General features: G+C 38.3%; 1 protein-coding gene across 1 annotated transcript in view; it reads right to left on the bottom strand.

The window, feature by feature from the left end:
* The window catches only part of LOC103555432 (cytochrome P450 2C21-like), a 32,473-nt gene extending 8,789 nt beyond the window's left edge, over nucleotides 1-23,684 (bottom strand). The window contains exons 1-7 of the mRNA XM_008526978.2: nucleotides 23,458-23,684; nucleotides 13,664-13,826; nucleotides 12,123-12,272; nucleotides 9,398-9,558; nucleotides 8,031-8,207; nucleotides 6,919-7,060; nucleotides 3,919-4,106 (exon numbers count right to left, since the gene is read on the bottom strand). Coding sequence (XP_008525200.2) covers nucleotides 3,919-4,106; nucleotides 6,919-7,060; nucleotides 8,031-8,207; nucleotides 9,398-9,558; nucleotides 12,123-12,272; nucleotides 13,664-13,826; nucleotides 23,458-23,640 — 1,164 coding nt within the window. The 5' untranslated portion in view covers nucleotides 23,641-23,684. The remainder of the gene's footprint in view (nucleotides 1-3,918; nucleotides 4,107-6,918; nucleotides 7,061-8,030; nucleotides 8,208-9,397; nucleotides 9,559-12,122; nucleotides 12,273-13,663; nucleotides 13,827-23,457) is intronic.

Genomic DNA, 23,684 nt, shown 5'->3' with positions numbered 1-23,684 from the left:
TTATAGTATTGATTTCATGAAGGCTATGTAAAATGAAGGCTGCATATTGTAATCTCTGGAGAAATCAGTAAAAAGAATAGTTAGGTGTCAATGGAAATTTACAATTCTAAATACAGGAATTCAGAAGAAAGCAGGAAAGGACAAACAGGAATATAAAACAGAGGAATTAAAAGAGAGCAGTCCTTTAAAAATGCAACTATTCCAGAAGAAAAGGAAAGGAGTAGTAATGGAATATAAACTGAGCAGATGAACAGGAAAAAAATGATAGAATTGTTGACATAAAACCACCGTATCAATAATTACATTCCATTTTAATGAACTAAACATTCCAATTTAAAAAGTGGAAAGCACTTAACAGAGATAGAGAGCATTCAATTCAAAAGCAACAGAGTACACATTCTTCTCAAGCATGCGGGGAACAATCACCTGGATAGGTCATATGTTAGGGAAAAAGACAAGTATTAATAAATTTAAGAAGATTGAAGTCATTTCAAGCATCTTTTCTGACCACAATGGTATGAATCTATAAATCAATTACAAGAAAAAAAACAAAAATTTTTTGATTCTCCAACTAACATGCCACTGAAAAACCAATGGGTCAAAGAAGAAATCAAAAGACAAAGTGAAAAATACTTCAAGAAAGTTGAAAATGGAAACACCTCATACCAAAGCTTATGGGATGCAGGGAAAGCAGTCTAAGAAGGAAGCTCATAGTTATGAATGCCTACATCAAGAAACAAGAAAATTCTCAAATTAACAACATAATGTTACACCTCAAGAACCTAGAAAAAGAACAAGTGAAGCCCAAACTTAGTTTGTTGTTAGTGCATCAAGTCAATTCCATCTCCTAGCAACCCTGTGTACACCAGAGAAGAACCCTGCCAAGTCTTTTTGTGCCATCCTCTCACCTTCTGGCACTGTATCTGACACTACTCAACTGGTATTCAAAGAGTGTCCATGGCCGATATTTTTGGTAGTTGGTGTCCAGGTCCTTCTTCCTGGTATGTGTTAGTCTGGAAGCTCCATGAAAGCTGTCCATTACTGGTGACCATGCTGTTATTTGAAATACTGGTGGCATAGCTTTCAGGATCACAGCCACAACATGACAACTGACACACAGGTGGTATAGTTCCCTGACCAGGAAACAAACCCAGGCCATGATGGTGAGAGTGCTGAATCTTAACTGCTAAATCACTAGGACTGGCTCCAAAGTTAGTAGAATGAGTGAAATAACAAAGATCAGAGTAGAAATAAATGAAATTGAGACTAAAGGACATTTTAAAATATTTATGAAACCAAGAATGGATTTTTTAAGAAAGGTAAACAAAATTGGCAAACCTTTAAATACAGTCACTAGCAAAAAAAGAGAAGACCCTAATAGAAAAATCAAAAATAAAAGAGGAGACATTACAACTGAGACAACAGAAATACTAAGGATCCTGAGAGACTACTATGAACAACTATACAACAAAAGTTTGAACGCCTTAAAGAAGTGAATAAATGCCTAGAAACATACAACTTACCAAGACTGAATCATGAAGAAATGGAAAGTCTGAACAAACTGATTACTAAGAAGGAAATTGAATCAGCAACCAAAATTCTCCCAAAAAACAAAGTCTAGGACAAGATGGCTTCTCTGGTGAATTCTAACAAACATTCAAAAGAGATTTAATACCTATCCTTCTCAAGCTATTCTGAAATATTGAAGAAGATGCAGGCTTCCTAACTCATTCTACGAGGCCAACATTACCCTGATACCAAAACCAGACAAGGACAGCACAAGAAAGGAAAGTTACAGTCCAATACCACTGGTGAGCATACATGCAAAAATCCTCAAGAAAACATGAGCAAATTGAATGCAACAATACATTAGAAGAATCATACATCATGATCAAGTGGGATTTATCCCAGGGATTCAGGGATGGTTCAATAGCTGCAAATCAATCAATGTGATACACCACATTAACAAAATGAAGGATAAAATCATGTGATCACTTCAATAGATGATAAAATATAAAAAAAGTTTGACAAAAATTATCATTTATTCGTGATAAAAATTCTGAAAAACGTTGGTAGAGAGGAAACGTACCTCAGCATAATAAAGGCCATATATGAAAAGTCCATAGCTTATGGCATACTCAACAATGAAATGCTGAAAGCTTTTCCTTTAAGATCAGAAACAAGAAAACTATGCTCATTCTTGCCGCTATTATTCACCATAGAACTAGAAGTCTTAGCCAGAGAAATTTGGCAAGAAAAAGAAGTAAAGGGCATTCACATCAGTAAAGAAGAAACGAAACAGTCACTACTTGCAGATAGCATATTAGAGATGGAAAACTCTAAAGACTCCACCAATACTGTCAGAACTAATAAATGAATTCAGCCAAGTGCCATGATACAAAAATAAGTGTGCAAAAATCTGTCATTTTTCTACACACTAACAAGGAACTATCAGAAATAGAAATTAAGAAAATAGCATCAAAAAGAATGCTTTACCTAGGAATAAATTTAACTAAAGAGGTGAAAGACCTGCACATTGAAAACTATGAGACACTGATGAAGAAATTGAGGAAGGCACAACAAAGAGAAAGATAGTCTGAGCTAAGGACAGGAAGAAATAATATTATTAAAATAGCCATAACAGTCAAAGTCAACTACAGATTCAATGCAATCCCTATCAGGATTCCAATGACATTTTTCAGAGAAATAGAACAAACAATCCTAAAATTTGTGTGGGACCAAAAAATAATCTGAAAATTCAAAGTGATCTTAAGAAAGAAGAGCAAAGCTGGAAACATCATGCTTCCTGATTTCAAACTATATTACAAAGTTACAGTCATTAAAATAGTGTGGTACTGCCATAAAAACAGACACATAGACCAATGGAATAGAACAGACAGCCCAGAAATAAACTCAAGCATGAATGGTAAATTAGTTTAAAACAAGGGAGCCAAGGATTTGAAACAGGGAAAGGACAATCTCTTCAATAAATGGTGATGGGAAAACTGGACAGCCACACAGAAAAGAACAAAACTGGACCACTACCTTATCCCAAGCTCAAAAATCAATTCAAAATGGAGTAAAGACTTGAAGGTAAGAGCTATAAGATAGGGGATAAGCTCAGTTTTGGCCATGATATTTTTTGGATTTGACACCAAAATAGGAGGCAACAAAAGAAAAAAGAAAAGTAAGTGCAAATACGTCAAACGGAAGAACTCCTGGACACCAAAGGAAACTATCAACTGAACGAAAAGGCAACCTACTGAATGGGAGAAAATATTTGCAAATCATTTATCTGATAAGCAGGGAATATCCAAAATCTATAAAGAACTCATACAACTCAATAGAAGTAAAAACATCCAATTAAAAAATGAGTAGAGGAGGATGGCAAGGGAGCTGGCCCAGTATTGTAGTGGTGAAGTTCAGTACACTCTGCTTCAGTGGCCCAGGTTTGTAGGTTCAGATCCCTGGCACAGACTTACACCGTTCATCAAGCCATGCTGTAGCAGAGTGCCATATATGAAATAGAGGAAGGTTGGCACTGATATTAGCTCAGCGCCACTCTTCCTCAAGCAAGAAGAGGAAGATTGGCAACAGGTGTTAGCTTAGGGCTATCCTTCCTTAAAAAAAAAAAAAAGAGAAAACAACACTGGAAAGCAGGAAGTGAAGAGCAGATTGGTTTAATGGACAGGCAGAGTGTGGAGCTATCAATGTCCAATATTGCGGTGGTCTAAGCACTATCATATTTACAAACTTTTATCAACAAACTGGAAGGGAAGGAGCATGTGGTCAAAGGGTGAAATGCCTGAGTTATGATTGTGCAAGATCTGTAGAAGGTTAGGCAATCTGTAATTGTACAACCGTGATTGTTGTTATTCTAAGACCCCTAAGGTAGAGTTTAAATGAAATATCTCTTACCTTGGGAATTAGGTATTCTCTGAACTTAACGTCCCGAGTTGTTGCATGGGGCACATTGTTGGGGACGAGGTCGATGTATCTCTGGATCTCATGCACCACAGCATCCGTGTAGGGCATGCGGCTCCTGTCCTGCATGCATGGGCTCCGGTGTCGGCCAATCACACGGTCAATCTCTTCCTGGACTTTACCTGGCAAGGTAGGAATCAGAATTCATGTGAAATAGAAAAGATTTTTATCTGATCTTCTTAAGCAGGGTTACATTTAGGTGGGAGGTAGGGAGAAGGGATAGTTATGTATGGCTACCACCACAAGAAAAAAATAGAAACAAAATTTAAGTTTCCTGAGCAAACTGGAATCTCATTAGAGACTTAAACAAATGTACGTGTAAAACACAATTGTACCATGAAATTCATTTCTCAACTCTGAATTCTATTTTGTATACTTTAGTCTGATAGACTCAGGGATCTATGATCTTCAAGGTTCACTATAGACCCTGTAGTTCAATCAGTTCATGTATGCCGGTTTTTGATTTAAAAATGTAAGTTCCAAGAAAAAAGGAACTACACAGTCCAGTAAATGCTTCAGAAATACATCAATTGAATAAGATGCTTAGTAGACTCAGTACATAGGAACAAGACAAAAGTTGACATTTATTTAGAATGAAGACTATGACAGGCATGCTGCACTATTTGTTATTATACTTTATAATTCCTCAAAATAGTTCTGCAAGTTGGGTATTACGTTGTGCATCTTAAAAATGACCAAAAAGATAACCCACCAACTGGGAGAAAACATTTGAAAATCGTACATCCGACAAGGTGTTCATCTCCACAACATATAAAGAACTCACAAAACTGAATAACAATAAAACAAACAGCCCGATCAAAATCTGGGCAGAGGCTATGAGCAGACATTTTCCCAAAGAAGATATACAGACGGCCAATAAGCACATGAAAAGATGTTCAACATCACTAATCATCAGGGAAATGCAAATCAAAACTACACTAAGATACCACCTTATACAGGTTAAAATGGCTATAATCACTAAGACTAAAAATAACAAAGGTTGGAGAGTGTATGGAGAAAAGGGCACCCTCACACACTGCTGGTGGAAATGCAAAGTGGTACAGCTGCTATGGAAAACAGTATGGAGATCCCTCAAAAATCTAAAAATAGAAATGCTGTATGACCCAGCTATCCCAATACTGGATAGCTATCCAAACAACTTGAAATCAACAATCCGAAGTAAAATATGTGCCCCTACGTCCATTGCAGCTCTGTTCACAACAGCCAAGACATGGAAGCAATCCAAATGCCCATCGACCAATGATTGGATAAAGGAGATGTGGTATATATAAACAATGGAATATTACTCAGCCACAAAAAAAGATGAAATCATCCCATTTGCAACAACATGGATGGATCTGGAGGGTATTATGTTAAGCAAAATAAGCCAGGCTGAGGGAGACAAATACCATATGATTTCACTCATATGTGGAGGATAAACAAACACACATACAAAGACAACAGTCCACTGGTTACCAGAGGTAGGGGCTGAGGGGTGGGCACAAGGGGTGAAGGGGAGCACTTATATGGTGACGGACAAGAAATAATGTACAACTGAAATTCACAATGATGTAAACTATTATGAATTTGATTTAAAAATCGATAATAAAAAAATGAGGAAATATGCCTGGAAAACTATATGTATTTCTTAAGGAAATAGAGTTACTAGAGTTTTTAGAGTCTCTAACACATTTTCTTTAATATCAAGTTGCTAATTTGGTCAAATAGTATTTATCTACTACTTGAGAAATGTGTCTTTGTAATGGAGCATGTGAAAATTCTATGGTTTAGTAGCTACAAAGAAGAAAATTTTAGGGACTTCAGAGAAGTTTTAAACTTCACCTTCTCAGGTGAGAGGCTGGAGTTCTATCTAGAAGTCAGTGGTTATATAAAATGGTTAGGAACTGCTTATAATCAGAAATCTCAGTAGAATAGTACAGTAAAAGATGAAGATGAGAAGAAAGAAAAGGAAAATATGAATGGATATAGGGAAAGAATAAATCCAAATGGAAAATGAAAAGGGAAGCATGGGGAAATATTACACAAGAAGGGCTCTTGCAATGTATACAAGATTTAAAGGTTTGGAGAAAAATTTCATATACTATTTATAATCATAATCAACATAGGTCTCATAAGGGTGAAATTATTTGGCTGAAACAGTCTGTTACATCAAAGAAACACAGCATTGTCATATCCCACAATGTGTGTGAGCAAAAGAATTTGGAGGCTATGCTTCTAAATTGTACCATTTGGAAAGCATCTCCTATCTATAATGGAATGGCAGAAGGAACTTCAGCAAAGTAGAAAAACCTGGTGCTGATGTCAGGGAGATAAGCTTATGAGGTTTAATTTTCCTAAAAGTGGCTTTACGTGCCAGAGCACAAAACCTGATATAGGAGTGAAGGAAGCGTCCTCTTATATGAGGACTCAAAGAAAATAAAAAGAGGAAGAAAAATGTATATAATGTGTATAATTTTAATTAGAGAGTGAGTCTCTTTGATAGAGAAATATTGTAATTTTCTTGAGTTCATCTTTGCATTAGAAATGCGTTTGAGTGGAAATATCTTTTAACAGAAATATATTTATCTGCACATGGAAAGTACATCAAGTGATATCTTTTTAGAGAAAGGTTAGTTCTTTCCAGATCCTAAGACAAATGAGATTACTACATCTGTCCCAACCCATATCAAGGAGACCTCACCATGGCAGTGTGAACAGTGACGTCTGCCCTTCAAATCTCCACTGCTGTTTAAATACCTCATTCTCTTTTTGTACTATAATCTAATTTGAATTTAATTCATCCAATAAGAAGATGTACTACTTGCAGGAAATTTTCTTGTACATTGTCTAGACAGGTAAAGAGTGGAATAATTATCAGTCTTGCCTGCCAGTTTCCACCTGGAATTTCAACCTACCCATCATCTGTGATCGTACCTGTGACCTCTGGATGCTTCAGCAGGAGCAGGAGTCCATATCTCAGGGTGGTGCTCGTTGTCTCTGTTCCCGTGCTAAACAAATCCCATATGGTAGTGATCAAGTTGTCCATGGTAAATTCAGACTGTTTGTTGTGTTTTTCCTAGCAATGATGTGTTAGAATTAATTGAGAAATAAAAAACTTTAGAGGTAACATAAAATACCTCAATATAACATCATTATTTGCTCAATTTGCTTATATGGCAAATTAAAGCCAGACATTAGAGACTGCTGTAGCTGAAAGCAAAGGTACATGAGTTGTTAGGCTTCCTTCTATCAGTTAGAGTATAATCAGTTACAAACTTTCAACAAGTCCTTTCTGATTCCTCACTTTTTCACCCACTAGCCAATCAGTTTCTCTACAATTTCTTTCAACATAATTTTTATCAAGTCATCACTGCTACTCACTGTCAAATCTAGCATCTATTGTCTACTTTATCATGTTTAAATTTCACGTTCAAGCCTCCAGACCCAGTCACCCTCAAACTGCAACACTAGTCCCAACCTCATCAGTCACTACACCGATGACAGTTCCTCCATTACAATCAAGATAATCTCTTTGAAAATTCTACACACTTGATCACTGCACTTATCATTCCCTGGACATATTTTGTCATCTCTGTTCATCTAAGCCAGAGTTTCCTCAAAACCTACCTCACCTGGGACGATTTCCTAGTATGTGTCCAAGGGCAAGCCTTTCTAGTTTCCTGTCCATTCTTGTGTTCCCCCTTGTGTTACATCTTCCATTCATGGAACTTATTTTATAAATGATAATATGTTCTCTATCATTAACCTTGGATGTTTGTGTGTATGTGTATTTTAATCTACCTCTAAATAAAGAACAAGCTTTAACATGGTAAATATAAAGGCTTCTAAGTTATTTTCAGACAGAATTTAGAAATATCTCAAGACATCCAATACGGTTTTCACAAGCAATAGATTGCACAAGGAATTAATACCTCTTTAGGAAGGAGTATTTGTTTTAAAGTCCCAATTTCACTGGGAAGAGCAAAGCTAATCTAGGAGTCACATCTCATACAAAGATGAAGTAGCAAATCAGAGGCACATGATACCTTTTCCATTTTAATCAGGAAGTAGTCAATAAAGTCTCGAGGGTTATTGAGGTCCAGGGATTCTTGGTGTTCTTTTATTTTCTCCAAAATAAACTTTTGTTGGCCAGCAATGTTGTTAAATAATGCATTATGACTTCCTGGGAGATAATGTATTAAAAAGGGGAGAGCGTTGTAGAGCTGAAAGAGGAAAGAGTTATTTTTTAATTCACTCGGCAAACTCTTACAGGCCCATATTACATCTCAGACCGTTTGCAATACGCTGAGTAGATAAGAATAATAAAATATGCTTCCTGCACTAGAACATACTTGGAGTTTGAAGGAAAAGGAACTAATAAAACGGCCATACTTGCAGTATGCACAAGTTACAAAGCAATTTCAAAAACATTTAAATGCATTTCATAACCGTAATTCTCTGAAGGAATTCAGCAGCATGCCACCTCTTTCCAAATGAGGAGACTGACGCTCAGAAAGCTTAGTCAACCTGTCTAAAACCCTAAACTATGATAGAGCTAGAACCCAGTGTTCATCCCATTTACCTTACACATATTTCTACAAAGAGTCACCTGAAAAGCTTGGAGGGCTCATATCCTTTCATTATAATGAAGAAACTACATCAGAAAGATTAAGGAAATACCGAAATTACTTAGCCTACTTTTATTTAGGCATTTTACATCCTCAGGAATGTGCACATTGCCCATATTCACCTGGCCATTCCCAATCCTAGAGTTTACTGACTCTGCTTTAGACAGCACCTTCATGACTTAAAACCCTTGGTAGACACTGAAGCAATTTAGTCAGGCTGGTAGCTTCTATCAATCTAGAGAACTGAGAAATCTAACTTCTAGGTCTAGCTCATTTCATGTCTTTGCTACACTACTTTGCAAAATATGCTTAACATCTCTGGGTGAGAGTTTCGTGTTTGAAAGGAATGAGAAATAGGCTATTTGTTCTCTAGGATCCTTCCCAGGTGGAACACATCATAACCTTGTGATCCATACAGGATTTTAGTTGTTAGTGATTGCACAATTAGGTTACTACCTTTCTCTGACAGTGTACTGTAGTAAGAAATACATTTTACATCACCACCCTCTTCATCTCTAGATATAAAAATCAAAAAGTTTATCAGAAAAATACCTTGCTATAATGGATGATTGATGATATTATAGTTTTCTTTCTATCACTATATGGCATGCTTTAAATTTCATTTTAAGACATTAAATTGATTTGATAACTCACTAATTGATTACAAGTGCTAGTTTGATAAACATTACTTTAGCCATTTGGAAACAGGGCAAATGGACGGGGTAGGCATGAAAAATAGATTACCTAGAAAATTAATTTTGACTTAAAGAGAAACTTGACGCTACCGCTATCCAGGCAGTGCTTGCAATTTTCATGTTTTCATCAAGATAATTTAACAAGGTTAGCAATTTCTCATCACTGTACTCAAAGCAACAGTGGAAAACAACGGAGCAGATCACATTGCAGGGAGCACAGCCCAGTAGTAAAGTAGGATCACAGGGAGATGCTGAAAACAACGTAAGTTAGAAGTTAGAACACAATTTTCACGTAAATCATAAGCTAACTGTTTTAAATAATTGAAAAGGGTTGACTTCTAAGATTTTTTTAAGCATAGGAACTACCTGGACCTGCCATCATCAGTATAAACTCAAAATGCTTAAAATAAAATTCATTGTGTTTCCCCAAACACAGCTGTTTAATCCAGTGCAATTTCCTTATTAATTTCCCCAAAGTATTCTTGTATTTACGTCATTCTCCAAATAAGAGCCACAAGGTAATTCACAATAAGGAGGTTATTTAAAAATGACTTTAAATTTTAAAATTTAGCTCTCATCGTGGATACTTCATTATGCCCAAGAGGAAGTGAGCAACATAATAAGAAAATCAGGAGACTGAGGGAACTTGAAATCATATTTTCCAAAACATAGTGGAAAAAAGTTGGGTGTATTTTACTTGCAGAAGAGAAGAATAATGAGAGAAATCAGAGTTACATTCAGAGATATTCAAATATCCAGAGATATTTGAAAGAAATATGTTATAATATTGGAAACAGGCTTTCTCTATGTAACAAAGAATGTGTTCCAAATTTAGGTGTTTGGCTGCTGACAGCTTTTAAGCCTCACATTTTCTTCTTTTCTACTCACATCTAGATAAGCTGATAAGAAAGCTCAAGTGCTCCCTCCTTTAGCACAAGCAGGAAGTTTGAACCACAAAACCCTGGCTTCACACAGGAACACCTATCCCCTCCCCACCACCTAACCACCATGAAAACCTCAAGCCAGTATCCTTTTATTGATCTTTCTAGCTGTTTTTGGATCTGCTTAGGAGCCACTCTATCCTCCACAGAAAGATTCATCTTGTAAGTAATAAACTTTTTCATATCAAATTGGGGTGTGTGTGTTACCATCCTCCTCTGTGAGGGGACAACCACAACACAACAATTTAAAAAATAATAAACATAGAAGGGATCAAAAAAGTAAAAATTACAAAGAAAAAAGGTTCTGCTCAACACGTGAAAGAAACTTCCAACAGTTAGAGTTATCCAGTGATGGAATGGGCCAAGAGTTTGGGGTCCCCATAGCCAGGTGTATTCTAGCAGAGTCTCGGTGATCATAGGTCTGGAAGCTGACAAAAGGTCATATTCACTATGGAAAAAGCTGAACCAGTTAACAGAAAATTGTGCTTGAAATATAACTCAAGTACACAAAATTTTTATGTTACTAGCAACATAGAACAGAAAACAGTCTATCTGGCAAAAAATAAAAGACTGGTGAAATAAACGATGGTACATTCAAAATAACGTAATACTGTACTACTTCAGTACTAATGCACTTAATAAACATTTAAAAGCTACACATGTGGAAATATTTATTTAACATATTAAGTTTAAGCATAAGGTTATGACACAAACTACGCAGAATAAGCCTCATGTGCCTATCCCTTCTTCGGCCAGGTCTCCCACCCATTCCTAAGTAATATGCATCAAAAGTCCAAACGATGTTCATTGACACTCTGCTGCCATTCCCAGAAATTTAGTCTAAGGAAAAATCAGAATCATGCAAATATTTGTAATAATTGCATCTTTTAATATTAATATCAGAAAAAAGCGAATCAACTATGTGGACAATAACATAGCAGTTAAAGAACACAATGGCAATTCACCACACACAATACAGTAGTACCAAGTCAATAATGTTCTTCAAAAAATTTTCAAGTATTGAGGTTTAAAAAACCACATATATCTTATGATTCTGATATTACTCCTACCTGCCAAGTCTTCTGCCCTCCCCTTTCTCCTCTACCCCCTGCCAGTTCTGCATGTGCATATACACATACACACGCTGAGCAGATTTGCACTACTGCAGCTCCCTCTCTCCCTCTCTCACATCCACTCTCCTCCAGGCAAGCTGTAATGCATCCCCACGATGACAAGGATTTGGTGTGAATTCCTCCACTGAATCACCAATGCTTTCTTTTTCAATTTTATTGAGATATAATTGATATACAAGACTGTATAGTTTCAGGGGCACAGCATAATGATCTGGCATACGTATATTAAGAAATACTTGCAATTTTTCTCAAGAAGTTACTAGAAAAATTGCTTACTTTTTCAAAATACCGTGGCCAAAACTACTAGCTGATTACTAAAGTCCATGTTCTCCTCTTCTTCCTGTGCACACAGATAGCCACATTTCCCAGCCCCTCTCACAGTTAGTTGTGGCCCTGTGATTGAATTGCAGCTCAGGGAAAGTGAAAGAAGTTTTGTGTGCCACTGCATTGCCTGGCCTATTAAAAGCATTATTTGCTCTTTTCCTCATTCTTTTCTCCTCCACTAGATGCAGAGAGATGCATCCTGGGTGACACTGGAAGCCACATGTTGAAAATCTCAAAACCCTTATCAACCTGGTGCCTGAAAAGACTGTTAGGCCAACCACTTCACCTCTCCCTACTGTTATCTAAGCAAAAGTAAATTTCTGTTGTACTTGAGCCATCATATCTCTCGGTAGTATAACTGTAATAGCATTTACTCTGCCCAAATTACTACTGTTAATGACACGAAGAAATACACACCATTGGTTTTTCTTAATGCTTCCACCAGACACAAGGCTTCCTCTTGAATTCTGTCTTCGATAGTGTTCTTCCCCATCCCCATATTCCGCAAAACTGTGAGGGAGAAACGCTGGGTTTGCTTCCACCTTTCTCCATTACTGAAAACAATTCCTGTGATGACAGAAAAATAGAGAAAGATCACTTCCATTGTCATGAATTCTAGCTAAGAGTCTTTATCTTAGGAAATAATGACACTTAAGCAGGGAGTCTTAAGCAACATCAAGAATTTCCATCCATCCCTACTTCACCTCCCTCCTCTCTTGATCAAGCCTACTATCTTACTGTCAGGACTCTTGGTTTTACATATTACTAAACTCTTCATCCATTAGCTCCTGTAAAGCTCAGAATAACTCTGTGAACCAAGCGTTCTGTCCCCATTTTACTGATGAGGATGCCAAAGATCATGGAGGCAATATGCTTGCTCTGTGATCAAACAGCTATTAAACCATGATGAGTACAAATCATAGGTTAAATTTTCAGGAATGACTTTAATGCATTGTAAGGGAAGTGTGGGAGAAGGAACAAAAGGAGTCAATTCTCAAGGAAAAGAGAAAGCGCTTGTGCATTGGAAGGAAGTGCAAGAAAATCCATTCCTCAGAGAAAGGAAACAGCCACAGCCCCTCTCATTTAACATTCTCCCCCATTTGTTAAATCTCGTCCATGAAATGTGGTCATAACAGCAAAGAAGTTCAATATCAGACATCCAGAGCTAAGACAAGATCGGGGAAAAAACAATGCTCACAAGAAAATTGTCCAGAAAGATCTTAAAGAACAACGTAGAGGAGGAAAGGACCCCATTCAAGCTTTATCTCTTTTTGAAGGAACCCAGTGACACACCGAGGGTGAGACAGCTTAAGTTCAGCTCCAACAACAAATGGAAGATAGTTCAAGTACTTAACTGAAAAAGCCTTACCTAACATCAATTCCAAACCATACTCACCGTGTGTTTCTCCATGATCCTCCTTTCAGGGCATATTTGTGCTTTATGCTCTATTTTGTACAGGACTCAAATATTTCCTATGCTTTTTTAGAAGAATAGAAGATTGAAGGCAAGAGCGGAAATATTCAAAACCCAGGTTGGTTCCAAGCATACTATGTATGCAAACTTCCTAAATTAGTATCTTGGCAACCATGACTCAGGCCAGAAAGCAAAATGTTTGGAGACTAAGCTAATTTAATCATTTCCTCCCTTCTCTTTTCTCTGTCTCTTTTTCATTATCTTAACTGGCCATAATTTAAAATGAACATGGTTTAGTCACAAATTCTTAGAAGATTAATTTGCTTTCATAGAAGATAGTTTGCTTTCATTGCTTTTAATGTTTCATAGGGACATTACGCCACCTTTATATTTTTAAATATGGATTAATGATCCTCTAAGATAAATTTGAAATTAGGTTGCTTTCATTAATTCCTCTAAAATACTTACAATTTCTCAATTCTTTAGCCTAGTTGGAGTCTTTGCAACTTACAAATCCACACACATTCCCCAAATGGAAGCATACCTAATCCCTGGGAGACTTTGTCGAACACTGGCATACTGCCTCTGCCAGAAAACTCCTCACTCTGATCAACCAGGGCTTCCTTCACTGCTTCATATCCATGCAAGACCACCGTGGGCTTCATGCCAAAATACACAGTGAACACAGGGCCATAATCTTCTGCTAGCTGGAAAGGAACAGGAGATGCAAGAATAGTGAGAATTTCAAAACTAAACATGTAGATAAGTAAGGGAAATATCTTTAGTATTACCGAACAGATTTTTTAATACTCATTCACCTATTGTAAAAGATTTCCACTCCTAGAAGCAGTAATTTAATAAGAAATCACATTTATTAAATGGTAATTATCATTATATTTTAATAATATTGCTATTATTTTTATCATCGTCACTAGCTATCCTTTCTTCAGCTCCTACTATGTGACAGGCGATATCATGGGTTTTAAGCATTGTTTAATTGAGGTTTTTTTGCCAAGCTTACACTCACAACAAATTTTCCTTCTTTCCTATAGTTACTATTAATGAAGTGTTTCTCCTCCTGTTTAAAGGAAGTTCATCCATTCTCCATTGTCCTCCGTGTGTAGACTAATAGTCATCCCTCATTGACCACTATACACATCTTTTTAGCATCAGAGACCTCTAAGTTTTATATGGCAACATAGTCACAGATATTTCCCAGCTTCCCTGTGCTGTGATGTGACTACGTTTCCATGAACTGATGTTAGGAGAAGTGATGTGTGCTAATCCTAGACTTGCATAAAAGGTAATTGCACAGCTTCCATTTCTCCCTGTACCGGTGGGTTGAAATGACAGCCTGGAGAGGGCCCCACTGTGACTATACAAATAAGCACAAGAGCCTAGGGGCTTTTAGGGGCAAATGATGATAAACTACAAGAATGAGAAAAACCGGGTCTCAGAATGACCTCACGGAAGAGAGGCAGCCCACCAGCACCCACCTCTATATCATTATGTGAGATAAAAATAAGCTCTTGTCTTGTTTAAGCCATTGTACTAACGGGATCTTTCAGTTATGGCAGCTTTTTCAGCATACGAAATGGTGCAGGACTTATACTCTTTTGACTTGTCCAATGTTTGAGTCCTTCTGTCACCTTACAATTCATTCTTGTAAAGCAATCAGACTGATCTTTCCACAAAGCAAAAGTTAACTCGACAGTTTTTTTGGCACATTAATAGCATCACATTGATCTTATACTAAAGACTAATTTTCTTAAAATCCTTTTAAGACCTGCATGCTCTGGCTCTTGCTTCCCTCTCCAATCTCACGTTTTTACTTATTCTTAGGGCTACAACCAAGTCGGTCTTCTTTCAGAGATTCTAAGAAGCAATGCTCCTCCAGATTGAAAAACCTGAAATCTACTTTTACCTGTATTTTGTCTGGTTAAAGCATATCGTTCTTTAGATCTCAGCTCCGACCTTATTTCCTCAGAGAAACCTTTGCTGACTGTTCTTCTCTCCCCTAGTCCTCCAAGCTACATAACCTCTTTCTACCATGTCTCTGTTACAAGGTTTGCAATCATATGCTTATTCACACGATTGTTTCATAAACATGTGCCTTCTCTTTAGACTGGAAATTCCATAATGCTAAGGTCTTTTTTCTCAATCACCATTGAAACTCTGCAGCATCTAGTATAGTGCCTAATGCGAAAGAGGCAGAATAGGGAGGGACTCTACCCCTCACCCTTCCCCACCAGATCTGGCACCTCCCAGCCTAGCTGTTTTTCGAGTCAAGGTAAGCTACCTTCCAACAGCAAAACTTCTTCCAAGCAGTCGACCCCAACTCCTGCATGTGTGCATAGCCTGGAGATGACCACTATACGACCTTCCTGGGGTGGCAGTAGTGAGCAACTGAGCCTGAGCCACCTGAATAGACATCTGAGTGATTGATTGAAAAGGAGGGCTCCCTTGGCCTGATCAACCCAGTGCACCATAGGCCAGTTGCATCTCCCCATTGGCCCTTTGTAGACTTGGTGGCCCTTCAGGTGGTGGACAGCTTGCACCTCTCCATTGACCTTGGTACTCAGGTGGTGGATGGGTTACACTGACCTCAGTATTCTGGGATAGGAACTCTTCCTTGGTACTCTGGCCAATAAATGTCTTGTCACTTTATTTGATACTCCCCTGTATTTTTCTATCTTATGCTCGCACACTGAGGGAGAAAAATTTTCTCATTGCTTCTGTCACCTTTCTGTCAACTCCTGTAGACCACAAGGATCCCATTGCTGCCCATGTGAACGATGGTTGAATAATAACCAAATTCCCGCCCTCTACAGCCTGAAATGCCAGTCTTCTCACTCCTTGACTTGTAAAACACCTTGTCTCTTGTTTCTCAGTTGAGAAGGAATTCAGTCTTGATGTAAGTAAGACCTGGACTTGGTGTGAGGTAGAGGAAATCAGAAGGACTATGGAGGTTCAGTCCCAGTGGTCCTTGAGTCTGCTTCCCATCTCTGCCCTTGTCTGCCTTTCTTTCCTCTGTTGTCTCTATGTACAGGCCATTTGGGATTGAGAATGGACTTATATTCATATAGATGCTTGGTCCCAAGATTTACATCCAGCCCCAGCATCCCTGCTGATAGGACATAGATTTATCGCTGACCTAAACATGGGAAATGAAATTTCTGGGGTCCCAAAGAACTCTCCCTTGGGATGTATCATTTCTAATTTATACCAAGTCAAATTAGATAGGATTAAAAAGAAAAAACTGATATTCTTTTGCTGAGGCAGCAAGAACTTTGGCCTGAAAATGGTTCCCTCAGCTACAATACCATCCCTCAGTTCAACCTGTTTTGAAAGGGTAAGGGATATGGGAGGAGATGCCCTATGTGAAGACCATTATGAAACTATACCAAGATCCAAAGCTAAGAGATTCTTGCTGGATGTGTGTGGCCTCCATTTCTAGACCTCAGCCCCAAGGAATCTGAACCAGACTTGCTAACAGACTCCCTTTTTCAGGCCCCAGCTAAATTACACCAGTGCAGCCCAACCCCCATATCTCCCTCTGCCCCGGGGCCCCCACCTTATCCCAGCCAAGCCCCAGAGGGAATGGTGCCCCCAGCATCGTCTCCAATGGGGTTACCATCAGGTGCCAAGCTGGCAACCTCCTTTGCTTCACACACAGTCCACAGTTGTTTTCCTCTCTGGGAAGTGGCAGATGGGAATGAGAGAATTACCAAGGTGCATGTTCTTTTCTCCATAGAGAATATGGGGCTGTGCAAATAAAATTTTGTAGATTTTCAGAAGATCCAGAAAAATTCTGGGACTAATTTGTTAGACTGACTCTGGCATTCTCACTAACCTTGTGGGACATTACTGTCATTCTGGCCCACTGTTGTACCTCAGAAGAGAAGGACCACAGACTAAGGAAGGATAGAGAATATGCTGACAGTTTAATGGCCACAAGCCCCTGCCACAATGTTTGTTGGGCAGTGAGGATGTGGTCCCTGGGCAAGAAACCTGTTGGGATTATGAAGATGCTGTTGTCAGGGCTAGGATGGGACACTATGTTACCTGCCCACCAGGAGGGATGAAAAGTGTATAATAAAGCCTGTAAATTATGACAACATGAGGGAAGTTACTCTAGAAAGACAGGAGACCCAGCAGTTTTCCTGAGTTGGATGACGGAGGCTTTTAGAAAATATACTAACACTGACCCAGAGTTGGCAGAGGGAAGAGCTTTGCTTTCCATGCACTTCATTACTCATTCCATCCCAAACTTTAGAAGGAAGTTACAAAACCTGGAGGCAGGACCCCAGACCCCACTGTTCACCTTGATGGAGGAGGCCTTCAAGCTCTATAACAATAGGGACAGGGGAGAGGAGGATAATAAAGAAGGATATGGCTAAAAACACACTACTTTTGGCTGCTTTGATTCATCCACCACCTCAGGGTGACCCCAGGAGGCCCAGAAGACTGGACAATTGAAAGGAGAGATCAAGCCTAGGGTGGAACCAATGTGCACACTGCAGGAGGTAGAGACACTGGGAAAAGGAATATCCTGATCATCCTCAAGCACGGCGACCACGGGACAACCTTGGGCAACCTCCCCTCCTTACCAGCCTCTCAAACAAGAGGCAAGCCCTCAAGGACTGACGAGTGGGAAAAGCCCTCCTGGCTCCGACATTGACTTGCTCCATCACCACGACTCTAGTAGAAACTCGGGTCACTCTTGATGTAGCAGATGGGATGATTGAGTTCTTTGTGGACAGCAGAGCCACCTACTCTGTCCTGACCCAGCCTGTAGGCCCCATCTCCAATCGTGACTGCATGGTAACCAGGACAGACAGACGGCCAAAGGTAAGACTATTTCCTTTCCCTGTTACTTGCACTGCCAGGTCAACTACCATCACCTACTCAATCCTCTATGTCCCAGAATGCCCTATTCCTTTGCTAGGTAGAGACTTATTAAGCAAATTAGGAGCCACTGTTTCTCTAGAGACAGACAGAATTCAGGTTCCACCCATTTCCCTCATCTCAAAGAGATTGCAAGCCCTCTGGGGACTATCTAGCCCATCACTAATTCCTAGGACTGAAGGGAAAAAAAGGAAAAAGAAAGGAAAATTGGCCATAAGAGCACCCTCACCAAAAATCTAGCAACTTGAGTGTCTTCTCCACAAATACTAGTAAAAAGGCTTAAAACAAAATTCAAATTCATAACTAGGGAGCCCTGTATTACTCTACCTGATTCATGACAGTAATTTGAAAACAAGAGCTGTGGAGTCTCTGGGTGTGTCTGTCAATATATATGCCATATGTGTCTATATGTTAAAATATTATACATGTGATATTTTACCTCCAGAAGGTATAATTTCTGAAGAGCTCTATTCAACTGGCTTAATCACTTATATACATTATTTCCAAATGTATTAGAAATTAACCCAAATGTCTTTCATGTTAACATGATATAAATTAATCTCTGTAACTGAAAGCTTATTTAAGATTGTTAGTTTGATTAAAATGAACATGTCTTCTGAGTCATCAGCATTGGATATGTTGCAGACATGAAGCCTTTATCGTACATTTATTGGTCAAATAAGCTGATGTTATCTCTATTATGAAACAGGTTAGCAAAAATAACTTAAAATGATAGCTAATTTTGACTAACATCTCATGATGTTTTGTAGGCAAACTAAATAAGTATTCGGAAAGAGTAAACTAAATAGATGTGAAAAAGATAAAAGTATTGGGTGAACTTTTTATGTGTTGAGGCATGTATATTTAATATAACTTCCAAAATTTCTTGAACTTGAAAATTTGAAGTTTTGCTAGGTGAAACTAAATGATAAAAATTCAGTGAGTATCTGGGTCGTTTTTCACATAATATAAAGTACTGAAACATTATCGCTAAACATATCCAAGTTTATCTACTTTTATTTCTTCTTACAAAGACATTAAAAGATCTTTGGGGGGCTGGCCCTGTGGCCGAGCGGTTAAGTTCACGCGCTCCACTGCAGGCGGCCCAGTGTTTCGTTGGTTCGAATCCTGGGCACGGACATGGCACTGCTCATCAGACCACGCTGAGGCAGCGTCCCACATGCCACAACTAGAAGGACCCACAACGAAGAATATACAACTATGTACTGGGGGACTTTGGGGAGAAAAAGGAAAAAAATAAAATCTTAAAAAAAAAAGATCTTTGGGTCTGTTAGTAAAAGTCTTGTATTTTATGAAAAGGTTGGACTGGGAAGTAATATATTTCTAGAAATTATGAGAAGTGTTTGGAATGCTAATGTAAAAGATAGTTCATAGTTGCCTACTTCTTAGTTTTCACTGAAAACCAAGATCTATCAGGGTTAAGATTTCTAATTGATATATGTGCTTAAAGCTATTAAAAACTAATAAGAAAAACATCTTTGTATTCAAGGAAAGTAAGAGGTATGTTTTCAATGAAGAAGGTAAAAAGAGTGGAAATATTCTTGTTTGTTTTGTTAAGAAAGATAAATTTGGCCTAAGGTAATAGAAGGGATAAAAGAAGGCCTGGGACAAATTCTAAATGTGAAAAGAAAGTCATACAAGGTTTTTGGATGAGGAACCCTAAAAAGGGCTTTATGCATGGTCAAGTTGGTTAAGATTGAAGTAAATCTAGTTAAGTGAATGAGTTTTAATGTCAAAAGTAACCTGGCACAAAATTATAATTTGATTTTCTCTCTCTTAAAAGGATAATTTTCTTGAACTTTTAGTCTTCTCTTGATAAACAGATTTTGAAAGATTTTTGTCTTTGAGTAACCCACCAGAAGGGTAGGGATTTTAGGTTTCATCAAAATTAATTTCCTGTATTGCTTTTATCATGTCGTTAATCACAGGTGCTAAGGTTTTTGTTACTGCTATTTAAATTTCGGCAATGGTCTGAAAATCTTTAATTGTCACCATGGTTAAAAGGATAACTGAGCATTGTTTCATAAGGACCTACAATATTATGTAAGTAAATGTTATTGATATGTCGGGGTTTTAAAAAGAGTTATAAACATTCCTAAAATTCTGATCTGTCCTGCTTGTCACCCATATTTCCATTATCTTCTTGAAGTGTTGCGTTTCACAGAAATAGCCAAGTTTCTTTGTCAATTGCCCTTTTGGGTCTTTTGTTGCTGTTTTACTCTGAAGCTTTCCCAATATTTTTCATCTTCAGAGAGATGCGTGGAAAGGTATGTGACACTTACTATAGAATATAGGCTTCTCATAAACTTTCAGATCATAAAACTGAACTGGGTAAGAAACTACAGAACTCTAACAAAGAAACTGATGACTTCATAAAACTGCCAACAGAAGATTAAGATGAAGAATCAATTACACAGGATTGAAGTAATTGGTGAAGATGGTTATAATTTCTATGAATTTCTGTTTGAAATAGTGATGATTTTCTGACTTTTTGTTTTCTAAGGATTTAAGGAAATCTTCTCTTTTCCTAAAGCTAATTATGACTTATAGCAATTTGGTAAAATTATAGCTTTGTAAGCAGATTTGAAATATTTATCTTTTTTCTCCCTACCAGATCCCTCCAGAATTTGGAATCTTTTAATGAATGAGTATTGTTTTCATGCCAATACACTTATTTGCGTAAGTTCAAAAAGAATCTCTTCTTCTTAAGACAGGGCCCAATTGGAAACATTGCCTATATTACCAAAGCTTTGAATGTAACATCATATATGAGAGAAACATGCAGACTCAGAAATGACAAAATAGTTTTTGAGGAATAAAGGTTGACCTTATGGAAAAGAAACACCTGGAAACATTGGCCTGGTATCTTGCTCACAGGATTCCCAGAAACATTACCGCAAGAGTAAACAAGGTTACTTACTGCCAGGTACAAGAATTCTAAGGATATTGGGGAGTACCTCAAGAAAAGAGAGTAATCCACCCAAACGTATAGGTATAGGAGGCAGACTCTGATGACAAGACATTGGCTTGGTTTTCCTGGCCTCCAGAGGCTTTTAAAGTTCAAATCTGAGATTCCTTATAAAAAGTTGAAGCAAAGCAGATTTCAAAGAGCCTATATAATCAATTGTTATTTTTGCTGAACTTATGTAAATAATAGGGCCAGTTTGATTGAAACTAAACCAGTTTGGCCAACCAATGAGTCTTAATTGGCTATCTTTGGTAAAAATGAGGGTGATTTTAGAGAGAAAAATTATGTTGCAGTAGAAACTATAATACATCCTTGGAAATTAGTCTCTATTTCTGATAATTGTCCTTGAGATTGTTGTTTTGTATCTATTAACTGGACAGGATCCTGAGTTCTAGTCTCCTGAAATATCTGGCAACAAATCTCCAAAATAATGTTTTCAATTTTCTCCATCTTCAATTGGAATAACTGAGAACTGATCCTCCCCTTTTTCCTGAGGACTTGCAAATGGAACCTAGACAATTTGTTATAAACTTAAGAGAGATTCATGTCTGTTCCTGTGTAAGCCACTCAGAAAGATACCTGAATACCTGATGACATCATCAGAGACATTTCAAACAGAAAAAGATTCTTCAAGCCTGACGTCTAGAAACCCTTTGACTGGCTGCTCTCTGGGCTCAGAAACGGGTCTATAATTTTCTACAACTATTAACCTGTTTTCTTATTAAATATCTGGTTCTTGCTTACACAATATAGGCCTAACTTTGGAATCCCACCTGCATCTACAACTGACTAAGAGACTGCTCCAAGGAGATGGAACAACTGATGCCCCTACTCAGCAAGAAGTAGCTCCAGAAGACAAGACCACCAGTCTCGTTACCCTAGAGATAAAGAGAGAGTGGGGCCGGCCTGGTGGTACAGTGGTTAAGTTTGAAAATACTGCTTCCATGGCCCGGGGTTCACTGGTTCAGATCCTGGGAACATGGCTACGCACCACTTATCAAGCCATGCTGTGGCAGGAATCTCACATATAAAGTAGAGGATAATGGGCACCGATGTTAGCTCAGGGACAATCTTCCTCAAGAAAAAAGAAGAGAATTGGCAGTGGATGTTAGCTCAGGAATAAGCTTCCTCAAAAATAAAAAAAGAAGAAGGAGAGTAAAACTTCTCAGGAGGGGGATGAGACAGAATAATGATGGGACACTGCCTCTCACTCTTTGCCACCAGATCTGGCACCTCCCAGCCCAGCTATTTCTGGAGTCGAGATAAGCTACTTTCCAACGGCAAAACTTTGCCCAAGCAGTCAACCCTGACTCCTGCATGTACATATGTACAGCGCATCGAGAAGAGAGCTATATAACCTTCCTGCGGTAGCAATAGTGAGCAGCTCCACCTTGTTAGACCTACTGGGCAGGTGCAGGGACTGAAACCCCAAGGGGGCATGTGCAGCAGAAGCCACGAGAAAGAGGGAAGAAGAATGTCTCTGGAGGCAGAGAATCATGACACCAGTCTTCTCCCCTCACCCCTGAAAGACTCAGGATGGCTCCTGTCAGAGAGACAGCCAGAAAGCCTCTTCCCTGTGCTGTCTCCCTTGTGCTTAAGCATAAGCCCCAACAAAACCTCCTCTGAGACTTTGGTTGTGCCTCTTGCCAATCTCTATTACACAGAGAGCCTTAGACCCTAGGGTCATTACCTCAAAGTAGGGATTCGATAACTTGTTGAGTATATTGTATACTCAAGTAACCTATGCAAAATTATTATTATTCACATTTTTAAGAAATATGAATTAAAGCTCAAAGAGATTTTAAAACTACCCAAGGCTCTGTGTTAACAAGAGGATGAGCTGGGATGCTGATATAATCTCTTCAACTGCCAAGCCCAAACCACAGGAAGGATCTTCCAGGGACAGTGCTCTGGTAACTAGCTGTCTCAGGGAAGATAGAGTTTAGATAATTCCTTCAAGAGTTAGAGAGCCATTGCTATAAAAACGGCTAGGAGTAGAGCAGTTCACTCATTCATGGAGCAATTATAATGGAAACTGTGAAATTTCTTGAACCTTTACTTGTTTCCTCAACTTCAAATCAACATGTGTTTTTAGAACAATTTTAGTGTTGTGACTCTGAGAATTAGTAGATTTCTTTAATTGAAAGCTGTTTCATTAGCATTAGAGTTCACCAAGGAATAATTACTGGGAAAGGAACCCAGGTCACAATACAGACAGGGAATTCTTACTTTTGGCAATGGCAACAACCATTTCATAGATCTCATTCCATCTGGCAGCCTTCTAGCTGGATACTTTTAAAAATCATGTCTGGGTTTCCAGTGGACATTTCCCTTTAAAACCACTTCTTTAAAACATGGTACCTGGGACCATATAATACTTAGATATAAAGCTGTCTTCTTTACTTTTTTGGAGCAATTGGAAGAAAATTAATCATACTTACCTTGCTTCGAGATTTGCTGATGTTCTTGGTATTTATCTGTAAAATGTTTCCAACAATTGGCAGAGGAGTGGGGCCAGGTGGCAGCTTCCCTTTCACATAGCTTTGATTCCACAGAAAAAGAAGAATCAAACAAGAAAGACAAATCACCAGGACTATGAAGGGATCCATTGATGTGCTTTGCATAAATGCAATGGAAAGCTTGGAATCCACAGATTTTATAAATGCCA

Source organism: Equus przewalskii, chromosome 1 (assembly GCF_037783145.1).
Source record: "Equus przewalskii isolate Varuska chromosome 1, EquPr2, whole genome shotgun sequence".
Lineage (NCBI taxonomy): Eukaryota > Metazoa > Chordata > Mammalia > Perissodactyla > Equidae > Equus > Equus przewalskii.
Note: the sequence above shows the minus strand (reverse complement) of the source record. Positions and strands in the feature narration are given on the sequence as shown.